Raw genomic sequence first — 20,408 nt, 5'->3', positions numbered from 1 at the left:
AACGTCCAGGGGCCATTACACCCCTGGCTGCAGCGCACGGCGCCCCCTGCAGGGCTAAGAGAGACACATAACGTCCAGGGGCCATTACACCCTGGCTGCAGCGCACGGCGCCCCCTGCAGGGCTAAGAGAAACACATAACGTCCAGGGGCCATTACACCCTGGCTGCAGCTCACAGCGCCCCCTGCAGGGCTAAGAGAAACATATAACGTCCAGGGGCCATTACACCCCTGGCTGCAGCGCACGGCGCCCCCTGCAGGGCTAAGAGAGACACATAACATCCAGGGGCCATTACACCCTGGCTGCAGCTCACAGCGCCCCCTGCAGGGCTAAGAGGGGAGCACAGCCTGCAAGGCCCCACCCCTCATTGGCTTCTGGGAGGGGCGCTAACACCAGCTGAGGGAGGCTGCCAGAGCCGGTGGCTCCATTCAGAACAGGAGCGAGGCCCCACAGAGACCCCTTCGCAGCGCCCTTCCCCTGCTCACCTTCTGAGGGATAGACGCGGGGTGGTTCTCAACAATCAGGCGCTTCAGGTAATGGATCCACAGCCGCTTCTCCTCCTGGTTCCTGGCCTGCAGAGGGGACAGGGAAGTAACACCCACAGCTGAGATGCAGCCACCTCTGGGGTGGGGCGCAGGAGCTGATGATACAAGGGCTTCTCGCCCAGCGCGGAGATGCACAGGGAGTGAGGAAGGTGCCGAGAGGAAACCAATCTGGCTTTTAGCCAGAGGATCTTTAGCAGCTGCAACTAGGCAGGATCTCAGCTGTGTCTGTCCAGCAAAAGGAAAATGCGCCCGAACTCAACCCTGGGGCAGTGGGGAGAACACCCCCTCCTGAGCCGCCCGCCCTACTCCCTGCAGTCTAGCAAGGGGGTTGCACTATGAGGGCAGAGACCCTCCCCCCACAACACAGCGCCCCAGTGCCGCATGGGGTCAACACTCACTGCAATTGCAGAGTCCCCCTAACCCCACTGCACAGCACCCCCCAGCGCCACCGCTTGGACGCCAGCAGTCGGAGGGGAGTGGACACATCAGCCCTTTGCCTGCCGCCCCTTGGGGGGTTTTCGCTTGGCCCCCTCCCGCACCCTGGCGGCTGTGCTCACCTGCACCACGTGCTGCTGCTTGGGGATGGTGAGGTCCGAGATCCTAAAGCTGAGCGGGTCCTTGGTGCTCTCCGACAGGGCCAGGTTACAGCACTGCAGGGGAGGGAGAGCATGGTGTGGCCCTTCCCCCTCTGGCTGCTGGCCCCTCCGGGGGCCCCGAGTGCCCTGGAAGGAGCTGGGGAGAACCGGTGGGGAGGGGGACTGCCCAGGGACAGGGTGCCCCTCGATGGGGGCCACAGCCCCCATGGGTGGAGGGCGAAAGCTGGCAAAGGGGAAGACAGGCCCCCCCGTAGTGGATTGGGGTGCCCCTCCCCTGCCTACCTCCCCCCAAGGATAAGACGCCCACCTCAAGTGCAGGGCATGGGGGTGTCCCCCTCCCATTGGACTGGGGCACCCCTCCCCATGACTCACCCCCTCCCCATAGGGAGCCCCCTTCCTCACCTGCCCCACCGAGAAGAGAGTGAGCCCTGTCCATACTCCCCACGGAACAGGGGCCGTCCCTCCACCTACTCACCTCCCAATAGGCAGGGAGCCCCCTTCCACCTGTCTGGCCCCCTGGATGGGACTGCCCCTCCGCCCAATGAATAGGTAGCCCCCCCGCCGAGAAGGGCCCCCCCTTACGAAGATGTGGCTCTTGTAGGCGAAGGCCGGCCCGCGGCGCTTGGCAACCAGGAGCATCTTGCTGAAGAGGAAGAAGGCGCGTTCCCGCCGCACCCGCTGCACCCGGAACTGCCCCTCCAGCACCAGCTCCCCGAAGGCCTGGAGCTCCGGCCCCATCCAGCCCTCCAGCAGCCCCTGCAGCTCCTGGGGGAACATGGCTGCAGATCAGTCTCCGCACGGGTCAGGATGAGGAAGGGGAAGGGGGCTCACCTAGGGGGCAGAAGCCAGCTGAGAGCTGGGGGAGGGGCAGGACTGGGGGGGGCTCTCCGTTTCGCCTAGTGAGGGAAGGGGCTTAGGCAGGCAGGTGGGGGCCCAGCCAAGAAAGGGCAAGGAGATGGGGAAGACCAGTTGGTGTCGGCCAAGGGGGTCTCACCTGGGGACCTGGCCTAGTGGGGTACAGCTTGGGGCTTGTCTTTGGGTCCCCATCTGGGGTCTGGGGAGGGGTACGAGGTCCCACCTGGGGCCAGCACAGAGGCCTGGGAGGGATGGAAGGGGCCCTTTGTGCGGAGGGTTGGCTGGGGGGCAGCACAGTGACCCCCCCCCTCACCTGCAGCCGGGCAGCGTGCTCCTGCTTGCGCTTCATGTCGTTGATGTACCAGGCCACAGCTGTCATGGTGATGGTGGCTTCCTCCACAGCCTCATAGCCCGCGCTGCTCCGCTCACAGTGCCGGGTCAGCTCCTGGGGGCAGCAGGCAGAGGCCCGTCCAAGCACCCACCAGATCCCCCCGTGGGCAGGGGCCACGGCAACTGGTGGACCTGGGGCAGATTCCAGCCAGAGAGAGCCCGAGCTGGTCCCTCAGCTGCCTCTGGGGGGAGCTCCCAGTCTCACCCAGCAGGGGGCGCTGTGGGGAGCGGAGCGGGAACACTGCCTCTGGGGGGAGCTCCCAGTCTCGCCCAGCAGGGGGCACTGTGGGGAGCGGAGCGGGAACACTGCCTCTGGGGGGAGCTCCCAGTCTCACCCAGCAGGGGGCACTGTGGGGAGCAGAGCGGGAACATTGCCTGTGGGGGGAGCTCCCAGTCTCGCCCAGGAGGGGGCACTGTGGGGAGCAGAGCGGGAACATTGCCTGTGGGGGGAGCTCCCAGTCTCGCCCAGGAGGGAGCGCTGTGGGGAGTGGAGCGGGAACACTGCCTGTGGGGGGAGCTCCCAGTCTCGCCCAGCAGGGGGCACTGTGGGGAGCAGAGCGGGAACATTGCCTGTGGGGGGAGCTCCCAGTCTCGCCCAGGAGGGAGCGCTGTGGGGAGTGGAGCGGGAACACTGCCTGTGGGGGGAGCTCCCAGTCTCACCCAGCAGGGGGCACTGTGGGGAGCAGAGCGGGAACATTGCCTGTGGGGGGAGCTCCCAGTCTCGCCCAGGAGGGAGCGCTGTGGGGAGCGGAGCGGGAACACTGCCTGTGGGGGGAGCTCCCAGTCTCGCCCAGCAGAGGGCGCTGTGGGGTGGGGGCGGGGCGGGAATGCTGGCTGTGGGGGGAGCTCCCAGTCTCGCCCAGCAGGGGGCACTGTGGGGAGGAGGGCAGGAATGCTGGCTGTGGGGGGAGCTCCGAGTCTCATCCAGCAGGGGGCGCTGTGGGGGGCGGGGCAGGAATGCTGGCTGTGGGGGGAGCTCCCAGTCTCGCCCAGCTGGGGGTGCTGTGGGGGGCGGGGCGGGAACGTTGGCTGTGGGGGGAGCTCCCAGTCTCGCCCAGCACTGGGCATAGTGGAGAGTGGGGCAGGAACACTGCCTGTGGGGGGAACACTGTGGGGGGCGGGGCGGGAACACTACTTGTGGGGGGAGCTCCCAACTGGGTGTGGGGGCCTCTGCTCCCTAGCTTTGCCTGTCTCACCCCCACCCATTAGTCATCCCTCCCCAGAGCCCTCTGCAGCGAGCCGGCACAGGGCCCCGGCCCGGCGACAGCAACACCCACCTGCAGCAGGAGATGGTACTTGAGGATCCTCTGGACGGGCTTGAGCAGGTAGGTCTCCAAGGGCAGGGAGTGGGACAGCGTGGCCTGGCGCTCCCGGAAGAACCCCGCCAGCACCTGGTTCTCCATGCACTCCCGCAGCACCGCCACCGAGCTGGGGGCACACGGGCAGGCTAGCCAGGCGCCGGCGCCACGGACCAGAGGCGACGAGCCAGGGGGATGGTGTTTGTCTGCCCCTGCACAGGGCAAAGGGGGCGCCACCCTCCCCAGTCTGACTCCTAGCACCCTGCCCTTTTCCCGCAGCAGGGCTGGGGACAAATGCTCAGGTCATGCCCCTCTCCTGCCTCCCCCAGGCTGCTCCGTGCCCCGTCCCTCCCCACCCCTGGGCTGGGGGCCCCTACTCACTTGGGGTAGTTCATGCAGTACAGGGTGTAGATGTCAAATTCCTCGCTCTGCAAGAGAAGACGGGCCATCAGGGGAGGGGACGGCGCCGGGAGGAGGACCCTGAGGGCTGGGACAGAAGCTTGGAGGTGCCAGCCAGGGAGGATGCTCAGGTGCAGAGCGGGAGGACGGTCCCACAGCCCCTCTCCCAAAGCACAGGGCTCTCCCGGCAGCAAGATGCTGCTGATGGACGGGGGATGGGGGCCTGTTTATACAAGGAGCCCTCACTTGGCTCCGAGATGCAGCCACCTCTGGTGTGTGGCGCTCCTGACCTGGACGGCTGTCCTGCCTGGCTGCTTCACTTCGCCCGACTCCTTCCCACTCCACCCCTCCACCTTCCCACTCGAGCTTCCAGACACCAGAATGGCCCCCTCTGCCCTGGCTGCCCCCCCTCCCCAGCAGACCAGCCCCTTCCCCAGCCCCCCCTCCAATATCCCTACCCCTCTCTCCATCTAACCACCCATTCTACCCCAGCCATGATCCAACCAACTACCATACCCCCCATCCACCCCACCCACCGTCCAACCACCCAGCCTACCCCTACTCACTATCCAACCACTCACCTTACCCCTACCCACCATCTACCTCTACCCACTATCCCACTATCCACCCAACTTCACCCTATTCCTACCCACCATCCAACCATCCACCCTACCCCAGCCATGATCCAACCAACTACCATACCCCCCATCCACCCCACCCACCGCCCAACCACCCACCCAACCCCTATCCTCCATATCTCACCCTCCATTCCTCCACCCTATCCATATCCCTACCCCTCTTCCCACCACCCTAGCCCTACCCTTCAACCCTCCACTCTATCCCTATGCCCCAGCCACGCCTGAGGGAGAGGTGCCCAGTTCTCTTGGCAGAGGGGTGCAGAAGATCCAGGCTGGGCCTGGCCCTGGCCCACTCCCACCCTCAGCTGGCTTCTGCAGCCAGCAATGAACAGGGGCTGTGCAGCGCACACCTGGACACGCCAGGGGGCAGGAGAGGCAGGGGGCCACAGCTGGCTGCTGGCGGGGGCGGGGGCAGCACAGGAGACCCTTACCCGCTGCACGAAGCACTCGGCGATGGCATGGGCGCTGCTGCTGCTCTCCAGCTCTTCCAGCAGCTCGCTGCACAAGAGGGAGAAACAGGGAGGGGATGAAGTGGCTGCCATGTGGGGCACTCAATTCAAAGGCTGTTTCTGGGGGGGGGGGAGGAATCTCTGTCCTCAGGAGACCCCCCCCACACACACACTCAGAAGCTGCATGCTCAGACTCCACATTTGCATAAAGTTTGCATAATTGTCCTCCAAGCTGACGCTGGCTGGATTCGAACCCGCACAAAGCGCCGAGGTCAAGCCCCCGGACTGTGCACGTTCCCTTCCTTTCAGCGCAAGTGGGACGTCGTGGGGACGGTATTCACTGCTGCAGTCCCTCGCTTTTGTATTCCCTTGGCTTGCGTTGCGGTGCCATGTGTGATTTTGCTGTCCTGTGCTTCTCTGTCTTGACTGGGGGGGGGGTCACGTTACTGGATTTTAAGGGGAGCAGCCAGATCACTGCTGCATCCATAGGGGGGTGTTTGCCCCAAAAGTCTGTACAAAAGGGGTCATGTGAGATGTTGAATGAAAGCTCATGTTCTGCTGGTTCTGTATCTGCTATTCATGTACTTGTAGGATATCTGTATGTGGAGTTATAAACATGTATTCTGTATGGATGCTGGAAAACTGTCAAGGAATGCTCGGCCAATGGCTACGCTAATTAGCAAGGGGACAACGAGGCTCTAGGTGCCAATACACACCTCAGGAACGTGACTGATACCTGCAAACCAGCATGGGACGCAGGGATAGGTTGTCTGACCATGTGACCTGCAGTAACCTGCTCCGGCGAAGAAGATGCCAGGGGAGGTATATAAGGGCCATGTGGCACCCTCCATCTGGTCTTCAGCTCAGCTCTTGATCCCAGAGGCAGCCTTGCAGGGAACCACGAGCCAGAAAGAACTGTGGACCCATCCTGACACAGGATGTACACCAAAGACAGTTATCACATCTCTGCTAGAGCCTGTATTGAGAACTGGGAGATTCGATGCATGTAACGTACTATCCTTTAACAACCTTACTCTCATGCTTTTCGTTCTTTTAGTAATAAGCCTTTAGAGTCTAGATTCTAAAGGATTGGCTCGGCGTGATCTTCTGGGTAAGATCCAGAGGGTATATTGACCTGGGAACTGTGGCTGGTTTCCTGGGACCAGAAGAACCCGTTCGGGGTAGGTGAGATTGGGTTCTATAACCCCTCACCTGTGTTAGGCCCGGGGCTGATTGGGGCACAGGGAGAGCTGGGGTATCAGAGGGGTTTTGCGCATGAGGCTTCTGGCTGGCCAGGTTGGCAGCTGGAGCGCTCGGTGTGACTGGTCTGTGGCCTATTTGGGAAGGTCCGCGGTCTGGGGCTGTAAGGAGCCCCGAGTTTGAGCACTTTGCCCTGAGCGGATGCGCTCAGCCATGCTCAGACCCGGCCCGGTCCGTCACAGGGGGTGCAGTGCCCAGCGGGGGGTGGGACCTTTGGGGGAGAACTTCAGGAATGGCCCGGACTGGCCTGTCCCCTGACCCGAGGGGGAAGATGCAACCAGTGATCACCAGATAACACCTGGGGCCCGGGAAGCAGGAGAAAGGAGGGGGCAGGTCTGCCTAGACGGTTGGGACCAGTTGCTGGGTGTGTTAGTTGTCGGCTGCTTTAGGGAGGGGGGAGTCCAGCTGGGGCCCCCCATCCCAAGATGGACTGTACTGGATGGTGCTGGTTCCTGTAACAACCAGTCTGTGCTACGCTGTGTCCCCAGCAATGAATGAACCTTCTGTGGCACCTGCCGGCTGACAGTCCCGTCTGGCTGCGGAAGGGGGCGCAGGGCCCAGTGACTCACCCACGCTCCGTTACAACAAGCAACACAGCAAGCATTTCTGCTGCAAATGTAGCCCACACACCTAGTGGGTGTGGGGCAGTGTCCCAGGGAGTGGCACTTAGGCCACTTACAGCGAGAGATAAAAATGAGTGAGCACTACAGCCTAAGCAGAGAGGCAGCAGACTTTTAGCTCAAGCGGTAGAGGCTCCTGCACTGGGCTCCAGAGGTCCTAGGTTCAAATCCACCCAGTGGCACTTATACAAAGGCCCAGCTTCCACCTGCCACCAGAACCAAAGGAGAACCCCCTGCTAGCAGTATAGGGGCCATGACACACAGAGGCACCGCAGTGCTGATTGCAGCCAGTAGAGGGCAGTGACACTCACATGCTTAGTGGCCTGACCAACCCTCTCCCCAGTGCCTTAAGCGGTTGGGGGTGAAATGCAACAGCAGGTGGTTTCTTTGGATTCATGTCAGCACAAGGCTGCAGGAGAAATGTGCCGGGGTCTTGCTCTCGCCTCTCCCGAGCACCCCCGCTGGGCAACTGAGACCATCAGCCTCAGTTCCCACCTGGTCAGTTCCCACCTGGGGGGAAGTGCTGGGCTAGAATCCGCAGCGGTGGCGAAGGACGGTCCTGTCCTCTGCGTCCCACGCCAACCCCAGCGCCTGCTCTGCCCGGGCTGGGCCCCACCTCAATGTTACCCCGGGGGGGGGTGTTCCAACAGAGCTGGGACCCTCCCCCTACCTCTTGCATTGCCCTGCCAGGAAACTCAATCCCAGCTCCAGGAACCAGCTGGGCTGCAGAGGAGAAACCCAGAGGCCAAGCACATGGCAGGAGGTGGGGGCTTCTCACTGGTCCAACCTTGCCCGGCCAAACACTGTCAGGCGAGAGGTAAACCCATCCCCTCCTTCCACTTACTGGGTTCGGCACTCCTCCCTTACAACCAGGCCCCTGCACGCAGCCCCTCTAAGCCTGACTGGAACTGACTCCCACAGCCCGGACTCCTGCTCCCAACCACTAGGCCCCACTCCCCTTCCACCCCCTTTCACTGCACCCCCATTCCACTCTCGTGCCAAATCCCCCCACCCCGACTAGCAAAACTCCCCAAGAAACCCAGGCTGCCTCCCCCAGTAAGATGTGTCGCGGGGGGAGGCTGGCATGGGAGTGGCCCCCGCCCCCTTCGTGCTCCTGAGCCCCGGCTCAGCGTGCGGCTCCTTCCCGTAGAGGGTTAAGGGCCCCGGCGGCTGGCCCACGCAGCCTCTGCCGCAACGCTTAAACAGACACAGATGAGAGTTCGTGCTCGACAGGAAACAACCCCCGCTCCCCCTTCCCTTCCCCTCCCCCACCCTGAGACTATAGCTGGGGGGAGGGTGGCCCAGAGCCAGCTCTGGCTGAAACCAAATGCTCCACATAAACCAAGCACCGGGCCCCTAGCTGCTTTGTTTGCTGCCCTGCCACGAAACTGTTGGGGTATCTAGAGCTGGGAGGTGGGGGGGGATTCGGAGTCAGGACTTCTCAGTTTTCTCTCTCCCGTCTCGGTGGAGAGAAGTGTCTAATGGTTAGAGTGAGGGAGGCTGGGAATAGACAGGGCAGCTGGGTTCTGCTCCCAGCTCCAGGCGGCGGAGTGATGCCTAGTGGTTGGATCTCAGCGGGGTTCCTCTTTAACCCCATTGTTACAGAAAGGGGAAACTGAGGCATGCCTGGCTGGATGGCTGAGTCACGACATCTCAAAGGATCCTGAAAAACTGGCACTGGAGTGATCAACTAGCCACTTGGATTTCGTCCCTGCCTACGATTCTCAAACTGGTAATTTTTAACTCACTGGCCGTTTTGCTAAAAAAACTGCTGTAAGAATTATATTGGGACAGGTTTCTAATCTGTGCCACCTAGGAAGACAGGTTACATGATACAACTGGTTCCTTCTGGCCTTGCAATCTACGAATCCATGAACAAGCCACCTCCCACACTCTGGGACTCAGTTTCCCCTCCCCACCTTTTGTCTAGGAACTCTAGGGGAGCAGGGACTGTCACTTGCTCTGCGTGTGAGCAGCACCTGGCACAATACATAAGTCAACATGTATGGAGTCTTCGATGCCAGTTTTTCAGGATCCTTTAAGATGTTGTGACTCAGCCATCCAGCCAGACATGCCTCAGTTTCCCCTTTCTGGAACAACTTTATTTTTATGATGCAGTTGGATTTGATTTTTAGATTGCATTAAAATATTAGAAATCTCAAACCATCATTCAGGACAACCCAAACACGTGAAATACACCCTATGAAGACACAGCTTGAATTTACTGCTGCAATAGCAGCTAAAAGCCAAAGCACAATACAGCGACGCCGTCACGTCAATATTAATCATTTTTTTGTTGAAACAAAATATTTCAACTTTTTTCCATTGGGAATGTCACAGAAAGCAACACGCGGCTGTGAAACATTTCCATCCTGGCCAGATGACATTCTCCAATGGAAAACTGCTCCCTCAAAAGTTCTTCCACCAGGTGCCGTCCCGATGCAGGTTGTGTGCCCCCAGAATGGGGGCAGGTGTGGGGAGACACATAAGATAAAGGCTGCAGGAAATCACATGCGATCACCTTTTCCATGAGCATTTGCACAGTAGCGGGGGAGTTTATGAAAATGTCTCTGATCCCAAAAGTTTTGCCAGTTAAAAAACCTTGGAAATTGCTCCATGCAAAAATCAAAAACGTTGTGAACGTTGAGAGAGCTGAGTCAACACAAACCGTCAAAACAGTTCAACCACCCTCTCAGCTCATCCTCCCCCCTAGAAAATTTAGACTTTTGGAGCCAAAGTTTAAATTTCGGCCAGAGACTAACATATTTCAAGTCACCAGCCATGGTTCAGGTACCTTATAGTCTCATTCTCTATGGGCCAGGCTCTGACTGGACTACATCTCCCATGATGCACCACTTTCTCCCCTCTCAGGGAAGGAAGGCGGGGGATGTTCCTGGCCATGTTGCAGCATGGGAGACCTATGGGGGTCAGTGTTAGCAAAGTTGCTAGGAGTGCAGAAAACATCTCAGCCCCCCGGCAAGTCCCCCTCCAAACGCTGTGGTCTCCTGCCGGGCTCTCCCAGAGGCATGGGCACTCGTGGGCTGCGGACTCACCTGCTGAACTCATAGATGTCTTCGATGTTGCAGAACAAGGTGTTCACTTGCTCGGGTTTGAGGGGCAGGTGCCCGCAGTCTATGATACAGCCCAGATAATCCTGCAGAACAGGAATGGGTCAGAACCTGGCATTCCCGGCAAACGCTGCACCAGGCAGGCACCATTTCATCCCTGGGCACACGTGGCAGCCTGTAGGGTGGGGTGCGGCAGCTGTTTTATACGGGGACGGCTTTCCCAGCCCGGGGATGCAGCCACCTCTGGGGTGACACCTGGCCCAAGACTATACAAGGCTGCGTCACTCAGCACTTTGAGATGCGCTCACCTCTGGGGTGGGCCGGGGCAGTTGTTTTTACAGGAGCCATTCCCCAGCACTGAAGTGCACCCATCTGTGGGGCAGCCCCCAGCAGCTGTTGCATAACATTCTGCACAGTGGCCACTCGCCCGGATTGATGTGGGACTGGCCTGGGGTGGGGCATGGCAGTTGCTTACTAGCCGCATAGCTCAGGGATTACACGCCCAGCAGCGAAATGCAGAGAAGTCAGCGGAGGAGCACAACAGCTGTTTATAAAGGAATCCGGCACCCAGCACCAAAGTGCAGCCACCCCAGCAATGGGGCATGGTAGCTCTTTATACAATTATCCCTCCCTCAGCTCTGGGATGCAGCTAGCTCTGCCGTGGAACATGAAACCCACTTGTACAAGGATCCTGCACCTAGCGCTGAGAGGGGTGGAGCATGACAGAGATCCCTCACCGGCTCATCCCTGGGGAGAAACCACAGTGCATCATGGGAGATGACATCTGGCCAGGGAGCAGGGTCCAGAGAGGCTAAGGAGGAACATTTGACTACAACTCCCACAATGCAGCGTGGCAGCTCAGGCCCTCAGCGGAATTCGCTTGACTCCAAAATGAACCCTCCCAACAACGTTTCCATATGAAAACTTCTGGCTGCGTGAAAAGAGCCCAGATTCCAACTTTTCTTCCCCAAACCCAGGGTTGAAATATTGGACTTTTCCAAGGAGGGAAATTCCATTTTCCCGTTGGCTCCACTCTAGGAAGCTTCTAGGGAGATCCCAGCCGGCATGCACAGGCTCGCCAGCTGGATACAGGTTGACAGCTGCTGGATTCACAGGGTGCTGTTGTCCCCTTGACTGCAAAGGGGTGGAACAACCCACGGGAAATCTACCTAGACCGGGATCCCTATGGCAACATTTTGGGGCCAGGGGCTGGGATCTAGGATCCCTGGCTCCATCCCCAGCGTGGTTTGATCTGAAGAGTTGTCAGGACTCCTGGGTTCTTTCCCGAGCTGTAGGAGGAGGGATTAGAGTGGGGTTGATGGGACAGTGGAGGTGGGGGGCGGGTCAGGACTTCTGGGATCTGTCCCGAGCTCTAGGAGGGGGACATGTGGGGCGTAATGGTCAGAGCAAAAGCCAAGACTCCTGGGTCCCATTACCACCCGCTCTGTGCCTCGGTTACCCCGGGTGAAATAACATTTCCTTCTACCCTGAGTTTCAGCACTTCCAGCACTCGCCCACCCACCAAATGCGGTTAATCAACCCGGAACGAGTGCTGCTTAGACAATCTGTTAAACTCATTCTCATTTCTCTGCCAGTGACCTTTCCCTAGCTCCCCCACCCCCTCTGACGCTGCACCTCCCACAGCCAGAAAAACCCGCCTGCCCATGCAAAGGAGACTCAGTGCTGGCCCCGGCCCAGGACGGCTCCGGCTGACTCACAACCGCCCTAGAACGTAGGGACCAATCACAAGCGTGCAGCCAAGATTTCAACGATTCTACTGGGAGTCTGTCCTGAGAGGAACCCAGACAATGTCAAAAGGTGCTGAGGGATTGCTCCAAAAATATCTACTTTGAAGGAGGGAGGCAGAGGAAACCTCAAACCCTTAAGAAATAAAAGATCATACTATGTTTCCCAGACCAGCGGTTTTCTCCGCCCCAAAACACACTCGCAGAATTTGATTCTGGTGAAACGACTAGGAATTTTTTGGAATCCATTTGACCTAAACCGAATTCTTTTCCGTTTTTTAGAGCTACCAGTGAACCCAAAAGTCAGTTATTCGCCCGGCTTGCTTAGCAACGTCTCCTAGTGAGCGCACTTCTGAGAAAAGACGAAATCACAGCCCCCAAAAGATGTGCCAAATTAAAAACTAGGAAAAAAATTAAAAACTCTGTTAAACGTGGAGGGAGCCATTCGAGTCAAATATCAGAGGGGTAGCCGTGTTAGTCTGGACCTGCAAAAGCGACAAGGAGTCGTGTGGCACCTTATAGACTAACAGATGTATTGGAGCATAAGCTTTCGTGGGCAAAGACCCACTTCGTCAGATGCATGCATGGGTCTTTGCCCACGAAAGCTTATGCTCCAATACATCTGTTAAGTCTATAAGGTGACTCAGGATGCCTTGTTGCTATTAGAGTCAAAGTAACTTGTCAAAATGGAGAAATTCCTCCATATGGCTCAACCAGCCTCCATATCAATGCGCCTTCTCAGTCTCAGCCATTTCGGTTTCCATCCCCTGTCCAGATTACAGACAGAATCTGTTATTGTATTGCTAGTCCGAGATCAGGGCCCATTGTGCTCCGGGCTGTAAAAACCTTCCCTGCTCAAAAGACAGTACAATCAGGCTAGATGGATGAAAGGTGGCAGGGAAGGAGGACTATTATCCCTGTTCAGCAGATGGGGAAACTGAGGCACAGGGCTTAAGGCCCTTCTTGTTGGACCTGCCAAGCACCTACAATTTCACTGAGTCATGGGAACTCAGCGCCTCGAATTCTTTAGCCTCAAGAGGCTTGCTCATGATTACCCGCCCAGGGAATCTACGGAAGAACTGGGAACAGAAGCCAGATCTCCTGACTGCCAGATCCTCCGCTCTCACTATGACACATCCTCCTCTCAGAACTGGTAATGGAACCCAAGAGTCCTGCTTCTCTGTCTCTCCATGCTCTAACCACTAGATCCTTCTCCCCTCCCTGACCTGGCAATAGAACCCAGGCGTCCTGGCACCTAGGTCCCATTGCTCTAACCTAGGGATGGGCAAAATCCAGCCCACAAGCCAGATCATGCCTGCAGCCCACCCCGCCACACCCCACCCCCAGGTCAATTGAGACCCAGGGGCGGGGGAGCGCATGAGGTCTCCTCCCCGCACCAGGGGCAGGCGGCACCAGAGGGAACCTCCAAATGTTCAAAATGGCTGGCGGTTCCCTCTAGGTGGGCGGGGTGACGGGGAGAGATCTCATGGGCTCCCCTGCCCCAGAGGGAAGCCCACAAAATCTCCCCCCCCCCCCGCATGCTGAGCATAGAGGGGGAACCGCCCCTTCCACTACCGACACTGGTACGGGTAATCCTCACTCCCTAGCACAGTATCTCAGGCCTGAGAGCTCCCATGAGAGAGCTGGTGTCTGCAGGCACCATAGTCCCACAAGAAAGGAGACAAATGAAAAGGAAGCCAAAGCACCAGGTTACAAGACATGGAAATCTGGGCAGGAAATAGGCTGGGTGTCCAAGAAGGAGACACTACCGAAGGGGGCAGAGGCTTATTATCAGCCCCCGGAGGGGTGTGGGGTCTAGTGGTTAGAGCAGGGGGCTGGGAGCCAAGAGTCTGGGTTTTAATGCCAGCGAACAGTTCAAACCAGGACTTTGGTTGCACTCAATGCAAGGGCCTGTATGTTTCTCGCTGGAAGTGAAAGTCCAGCCTGGGCTGAGCTGTTTGCTGCTGGGGTTAGAGCTTCCCTCCTCGCAATACTGGATCCAGGCTCCCGGCAGATGCTCCCCACCTCCACCCACTCAAGCTCACATCTCACATTTCAGCCCTTCCTGCCAGAGGAATAACTGGGATTCTTTGGGCCTCTCTGGGGACAGCCAGGGCCGGCCCTGCTCCACTGGCACTGGCAAGGCAGATGAGTCCACACGTGCACACACACCCCCCCCCAAATCGCTGCTCTCCGGGGTCACCTCTGACCTGAGTCAGCGCTGCTGAGTGGCCAGGGGGTTGGGCTAGGCCTCAGGAATCCTGGCTCTGCCCCAGACGTGCCATGTCTCCGTGGACAAGTCACAGCCTCTTTCATGACTCAGTTTCCCCACCCTTTGTTTAGACTAGAAGCTCTTCAGGGAAGCGTGAGTCCGTGCTGCACCAGGTGTCATGGGATCCAATCCCAGTGGGAGCCTATTGTTGTTATCGGAAAACCAATGGGAATTAACGTTATGTGTTAATTATACACATGGCATCCCATTTACTTGGGTGTTATACCTGCCCCCCATACTGCCCCCTACTGGACGAGGCTGGGGAACTGCCCCCCCCACCAGCACTCCTGCCCTGCGCTCCACAGCACCCCCTACTGGGCAAGGCCAGGAATGGCATAGCTGGCAGCTCCCCCTGCACACCCTCAGCTCACCTCCACGATACTCCTCAGGTCTCGGACGTAAGCCTGCTCCGTCTCCACGATCTCTAGCACCACTCGGTCCAGCTGGGACAGCTTAGCCCGGCGTTCCCTGGCTCTGGAGGGCCCAGGGGACCAGGTGCCGCTGCTGCGTTTGGCGCCCCCTGGGGGCTGCTCGGCCTCAACCGGCCCCTCCAGCAGCGCCACGGGGGTGAGGTCAAGGTTAATGTCACTGCCGCTCTGCTGGGCGTCGGGGGGGTAGCCGGCGGAGCTACCTCCACCCAGGGCCCCGCTGCTGCCGAAGGCGCTCTGGCTGTCAGGCAGGGAGGCTGAGGAAGCGGAGGAGCTGAGGCTGACGGGCCGATCTCCGTCCGAGCACACGGTGTTGACTGAGGTGCAGCTGCCCGAGATGGCGGCGGCGGCCATGCTGCCGGCAATCCCGCTCAGTGAGGACACAGAGGACGGCCTGGCAGCTGCTGGGGAGGAGAGAGAGATGGCTGGGTTAGTGGTGCCCACCTGCTGGGACACTCCCCATCACACAGCACCCCCTGCTGGGAGAGGCTGGGACTGGAGTAGCCAGGCGCTCCCCACAGCCAGCTCTTACCCAGCTCCCCACAGCACCCCCTGCTGGGAGAGGCGGGGACTGGAGTAGCCAGGCGCTCCCCACAGCCAGCTCTTACCCAGCTCCCCACAGCACCCCCTGCTGGGAGAGGTCGGGACTGGAATTACCCCCACACCCAGCTCTTACTCAGCGCCCCCCGCTGGAAGAGGTTGGGACTGGAGTTGCTGGGAACTACCCCCCCCAGAGCCAGCTCCTGCCCTGCTCCCCACAGAGCTCCCTGGAGGGGAGTAGGGTCTACTGGACAGAGCAGAGAAGTGAGTCTGGATTCCTGGGTTCCCCCCAAGCTCTGTCACTTGGTGATGCTGGGCAAGCCCTGCCCTTCCCCCGTGCCTCTGTTTCCCCTTCTGTGTAATGGTACCACAGCACCCATCGCTATCCCCAATGCATGCATGTGGCTAAACTCATTCATGCCTGCAGAGTGTTTAGAGATCCCCCAAGGGACACAATGGGGGAGCAAAGGGTTCACTGCACTGATGCACGGGGCTCGGGCAGATTTCCCCAGAGGTCTCCTAGGGCAGCTGCCCGGCGTGGCCAGGAACGGGTATAGTCCTCGCTGTTCAGCCCTTCCCAGACTGAGCCTCCTGTAGCTATAGGAGATGGGAGCACCCCAGCATCCTTTCTAGTCCTACCACCCCTTCACCTCAGCCCCCGCGCCTCCGGCACCTGCCCTGCACCTTGCAAGCACCTTCCCGCCCCATGGCCACAATGAGCCACGGCCCCCGATCTGCAACCGCTCTGAGTTCAAGCCGCTTCCTCCGTTCTCCCCCTCGCCCCACATCATCACCTCGGATCTTGGTTCTGTGGGGGTTTGCCCCCCTGGGACGCAGCGACATTGCAGCATCTGTCCCCAGCTGCACTTCATGCTCCCTTCCTCCCCCCCCCCCCCGCCCACAGCTCCGATCTCCAAGGGCTTCCTCACTTCCTGCCCTGCCTTGCTGTGGTTTGCGTTGCATTGTGGGAGCAGAGGCTTTGCACACGCACCCTGTGCACAGTGAGGTCTGCTGCTCAGGAAAAGGTCTGCACCAAAATATACACTGGAGCCGGGGCCCAGAGCAGATTCAGACAGTGTGAGCCCATGTCTCTCCTTTGCTTGTATTTTAGTTTAGCTTACTATATAGTTTAGAAATGTGCGTCTGTCTGGCCGTCCATCCATGAGTCCCTGTGCTCACAAACCCCTCCTAAACAGGAAGAGCTAGGACCCCCTCATGCTGCTTCCTCTTACCATCACTTCAGGGTGGAGTTTGGTTGCGCCAGGACAATGGGATGTGCCTGGAATTCGATTGTTTCCCATGAAATGGAAAGGGAGGGGTCTGGCAGGAGGGACTTATACTGTAAAATGACCACAGGGGGGCACAAGGAGCCAGAGATGGGGACCGGGACGGCTATAACCCCATTGGGCCAGCAGGGGGCAGGGTGGAGAAAGGGACAGCTACCTACTATAGCAGTGGTCACCAACCAGTAGATTTTGGACCCTTTGACAGGTGATCCTGGCAGGTTTGGGGGGAGGCTGTCAAGTGCCAGGACTGTATCTGTCCCTCTCAGCTCGTTTGCTGCTCCTGCCCTCTGCTTGGAGCTGTCCTCCAGCCCCAGGAGCCTCTTGCTTGCTGTGCAGGGCACAGGAAGAAGAGGAGGGGTTGCTGATGTCAGGGTGCCCCTTCCTCCACTCTGTACCCCAACTCCACAGAGCAGAGGGGGGCAGGGATGGAGAGAGTTTGCTGGCTGCTTTTGGGAGTGGTGCAGGGCCAGGGGAGGGGTGAGCCTGCCTTAGTCCCCTGCGCCACCACCCAGAAGCCACTTGTGGTAAACAGTGCCCAGCTGGAGCCTGCATTCCGAACCCCAGCCCTAGTCCTGAACCCCTCCTGCACCCCAAACCTCTGCAACCCTGCACCCAAACTCCTTCCCAGAGCCAGCACCCTGAACCCCCTCCTGCACCTCAGCTCCCTGCCCCAGGCTCAGCTCAGAACCCCTCCCACACTCCAAATCCTGTAGCCCAAGATCAGAGTCTGCATCCCCCGCATCCCAGCCCTCTGGCCCGGGCAGGATAAAAGCGAGTGAGGATGGGGGAGGGAGGGAGGATGGGGTGGGAAGGAGGCGGGGCAAGCGTGTTTAGGTCTGAGGTGAATCCTGGATTGCACTTAAATTCAAAAAGTGATCGCATGCTTAAAACGGTTGGAGGCCGCTGTACTACATATTTCAGAGAATGTGTCTGTTCGTGTGGCTGTGGCTGTCTGTCTCCCAGCGGGGGGACATGCACTGATCCCCCGGCTATGCCAGCCGGAGCTGCAGCCATCATGGAGAGGGGCTTTTCATATGGCCCCTCCCTTTGACAGGAAGAGAACACCACCTGTGCTCCAAACTCCCTCACCCATACTACTCCCGGAGCCCTGTTTTCACTCTTGATCCACTCAAGGTCACACCTTGCAGAATCATTAGAGAGGAGTAGCATGGGGTAGTAGTCAGAGGGCCGGATAATCCTCAACAATGCCTCCATAACGTCTCGGATACAGGCCCCTGGCAGGCAGCACCTCCCAAGATGTCACGTCAGGGCGACATATGGGCGCCTCCGTCCCCCTCAGAAGAGAATCTCCAACCACCACTACCCTAGTTTCCTCCTCTTAATACAAACACATTTGTTTATTATCAGGCCCAGAGTAAATAATTGTTATCTGGGGGAGCAACCATTGTGCATATCTCTCTTTCTCTGATAAAGGGCTGGACCTTATGAGCTTTCTCTGTGTAGAACTTTTATACAATTTACTGACCGATTTATTTGGGGTTTTGGTCCCTTTTGGAGGGTGATTTCCTGGGTGCTGAGCCCTTAGACTAAAGTGGTTCAGGGTCTGTGCTGCTCAGCAGAGGAGTGGTGACCCCAACCCTGTGCCTTGTCCGGGGGAGAAGAGGGGATCTGGCCCAGCAGGGCAGGGTGGTGGGGAGCCCCAGGGAAGAGGAAGGCAGACATCAGTGGCATGATCAGCACACCATGGGACAATCCGAAGGGGACATCTGTGATTTGCACTTATCAACCCCGTTTCCTTGTGCATGCGCATGGACACCTTATGCATGCGCACATGTCTGCCCTCACCCCATGCACACACAATTCAAGGCCACTCTTTGCCACCCCTCTGTGCATATGCACACTCACACAAGCTCGGCAACACACACCAGGGCACAAACACCTCTCTGCACGCATGAACAACAGAGAGGTACAGACACACACCGTGTGGATTTGAACAGCCGCGGGGAGTGCCACACAAACAGCAATGTAACAAAACCTCCCCGGCTCTCATCCCTGGCTGCGTTCCAAATGCTCCATTTTACAGATGGAGAAACTGAGGCACAGAACAGGGAAGGGACTTGCTCAAAGGCCCCCGGCAGCAGAGCTGAGAATGGAGCCCGTGTCTCCTGAACACCAACTCAGTGCACTATACACCTACAAGGGGGTAACGAGCCAGTGCAGTGGGGCCATGTATATACAGACACTTCGGCCTCCCCCATGCACATGCTGCTGTAGGAGGCCTGGGGGCGGGGTCTAATGGAGCGACACCCATTGATATCGACCCTGCAGGCAGTTTATGTCTCTCTGGCCCTTTCAGTTCCAGCCAGGGACTCAATTCGAGCAGCAGCCACAAACACAAAAAGAGGAACCGACTGCATGCGGCACTAAGGTGAGAGGAAGTGAAATGTGCAGACTGCAAGAAGAGGCAGGAGCCAGGGAATGCTAGCACTGCCCAGCTGTCCCCGTGCACAGAAGCCCCTGGTGGCATGCCTCAGTTTCCCCTTTAAAAGCGCCACCCTGACACTAGGGTGAGGATGTTCAAATGTGATTACCTGGCTAATGGTGAAGTCGATGCAATTTGTATCGACGATACGATGTGTCGTTAAGTGCCTCTGCAGAGCCGCAGCGGGGTAGCTCCAGGAAGCGACCCGAGCCGGTATTGAGCAGTCCTGGCTCCTACTGGCTCCGGAGCCCCTGCGCTGCGGCTCTGCATTTCACATGCAGTAAGAGCTGCTGGGCTTTTCCTACACTTAAAAGGCAGCGGCGCGGGGATGAGCGCACGCCAGGGCTGCTTGGTCCCGGCACGCGCTGAGTCCAGCGGCCCCTGTTCATGGCAGCCAGGGCTGGCCACAGGCAGGGCTTGCTTGGTGGCAACAGCCCCTGTGCCCAGGGGAGCCCAGCACTCCAATGGCTCTTCACTACAGGCATGTTCGGTGGCTCCCCAGCTCGCCTGTCAGTTTGGATGGCAGGAGAAGGGTTAAATTTGATCCCTTACAGGGCCCCTGCCCCCCGCCCCCCACCCCATGCACCAGGCTCCTCCTGCCAAGACTGCCAGGAATGCGGAAGCCCCTGAACGAGGTGTTTGCTTTTGTCTCCCCATTGGGGGCCTCGGCTGGCTGTGTGCAGCCTGGAGGTTTATTATTCTAACCCTGGCCTCCCCGCTCCACAGAGGCCGAGAGACCAACTCCAGCTGGAGTCAACTCTGACCCCACGCCCCGCTGCCCCTGCCCCTCTCCCGCATCCCAGGCTCCTCCTCCTCCGGCGCCCCGGTCAGGCCAGGATCCACATCCTGGGGCCTGGGAGCCAGCTCCCCACAGCCCTGCGCGTGGGGCAGGCATGTCGGGAGGAGGCTGTAAGTCTCTTTGCTCTCCGTGGTCCGGGTCCTGCGGGGCCTCCAGTGTCACGGCAGCCTCAGGGCTGCTCCAACTCATGCACCAGGCCCTGGGGGGCGGAGAACGGCCACAGCGCCCTGTGCTTTGGCCCCACCCCCATCTGCCCCTTCTGCTGGTAGCAGAGCCCTCAGGCCGGCCCCACACTGGCCAGAAGGCCCCCTTCACGGGGGAGGGGCCTCCGGGTGCTGCTCTGGTTGCAACCGAGACTCATCCACCCCGGCTGCTTGCTCCCTGCTCCCTCTCCTCAGGCGGTGGGCGTGCGAGCCGCTCCCCCGCTGCCCTCGCCCCCGGAGCCCCTCTGTCCTCACCCCCTCACATCTGCGCCAGGACCCGCCCCCTCCCTCTGCGCTGGGAAGAGGGCTGTAGCCAGGGGGTGGCGGAAAGCCCCGTCTGGTGCTGTCTACGTACTTAAGAACATAAGAGCGGCCACACTGGGTCAGACCAAAGGTCCACCCAGCCCAGTACCCTGTCTGCCCACAGTGGCCAGCACCAGGTGCCCCGGAGGGGGTGGACCGAAGACAATGATCAAGCGATTTGTCTCCTGCCATCCCTCTGCAGCCTCTGACACACAGAGGCCAAGGACACCATTTTATCCCCTGGCTAATATGGACCTAACCTCCATGAATTTA

At 59.1% G+C, this 20,408-nt stretch overlaps 1 protein-coding gene across 8 annotated transcripts in view; it reads right to left on the bottom strand.

Annotated features, from left to right (window-relative positions):
* PLEKHG2 (pleckstrin homology and RhoGEF domain containing G2) overlaps positions 1–20,408 on the bottom strand; it is a 51,113-nt gene that overhangs the window by 13,982 nt on the left and 16,723 nt on the right. For 3 of the 8 annotated variants that reach the window (XR_012898912.1, XM_075915278.1, XM_075915276.1), the window contains exons 3-11: positions 14,505–14,965; positions 10,102–10,202; positions 5,151–5,217; positions 4,064–4,110; positions 3,662–3,812; positions 2,308–2,439; positions 1,722–1,904; positions 1,101–1,193; positions 484–570 (exon numbers count right to left, since the gene is read on the bottom strand). Coding sequence is in view for 7 of the 8 variants with exons in the window: in XM_075915278.1 (XP_075771393.1) it covers positions 484–570; positions 1,101–1,193; positions 1,722–1,904; positions 2,308–2,439; positions 3,662–3,812; positions 4,064–4,110; positions 5,151–5,217; positions 10,102–10,202; positions 14,505–14,965 (1,322 nt within the window). In the remaining variant the exon portion in view is untranslated. Of the gene's footprint in view, positions 1–483; positions 571–1,100; positions 1,194–1,721; positions 1,905–2,307; positions 2,440–3,661; positions 3,813–4,063; positions 4,111–5,150; positions 5,218–10,101; positions 10,203–14,504; positions 14,966–15,895; positions 15,992–20,408 lie in introns of those variants that run through there. The other 5 variants (XM_075915280.1, XM_075915277.1, XM_075915281.1 and 2 more) reach the window with 3 other exon arrangements.

This window comes from Pelodiscus sinensis, unplaced genomic scaffold, assembly GCF_049634645.1.
Source record: "Pelodiscus sinensis isolate JC-2024 unplaced genomic scaffold, ASM4963464v1 ctg34, whole genome shotgun sequence".
NCBI classification, from domain to species: Eukaryota; Metazoa; Chordata; order Testudines; family Trionychidae; genus Pelodiscus; species Pelodiscus sinensis.
The sequence above is the reverse complement of the archived record's forward strand: the minus strand, read 5'-3'. Positions and strand labels throughout refer to the sequence as shown.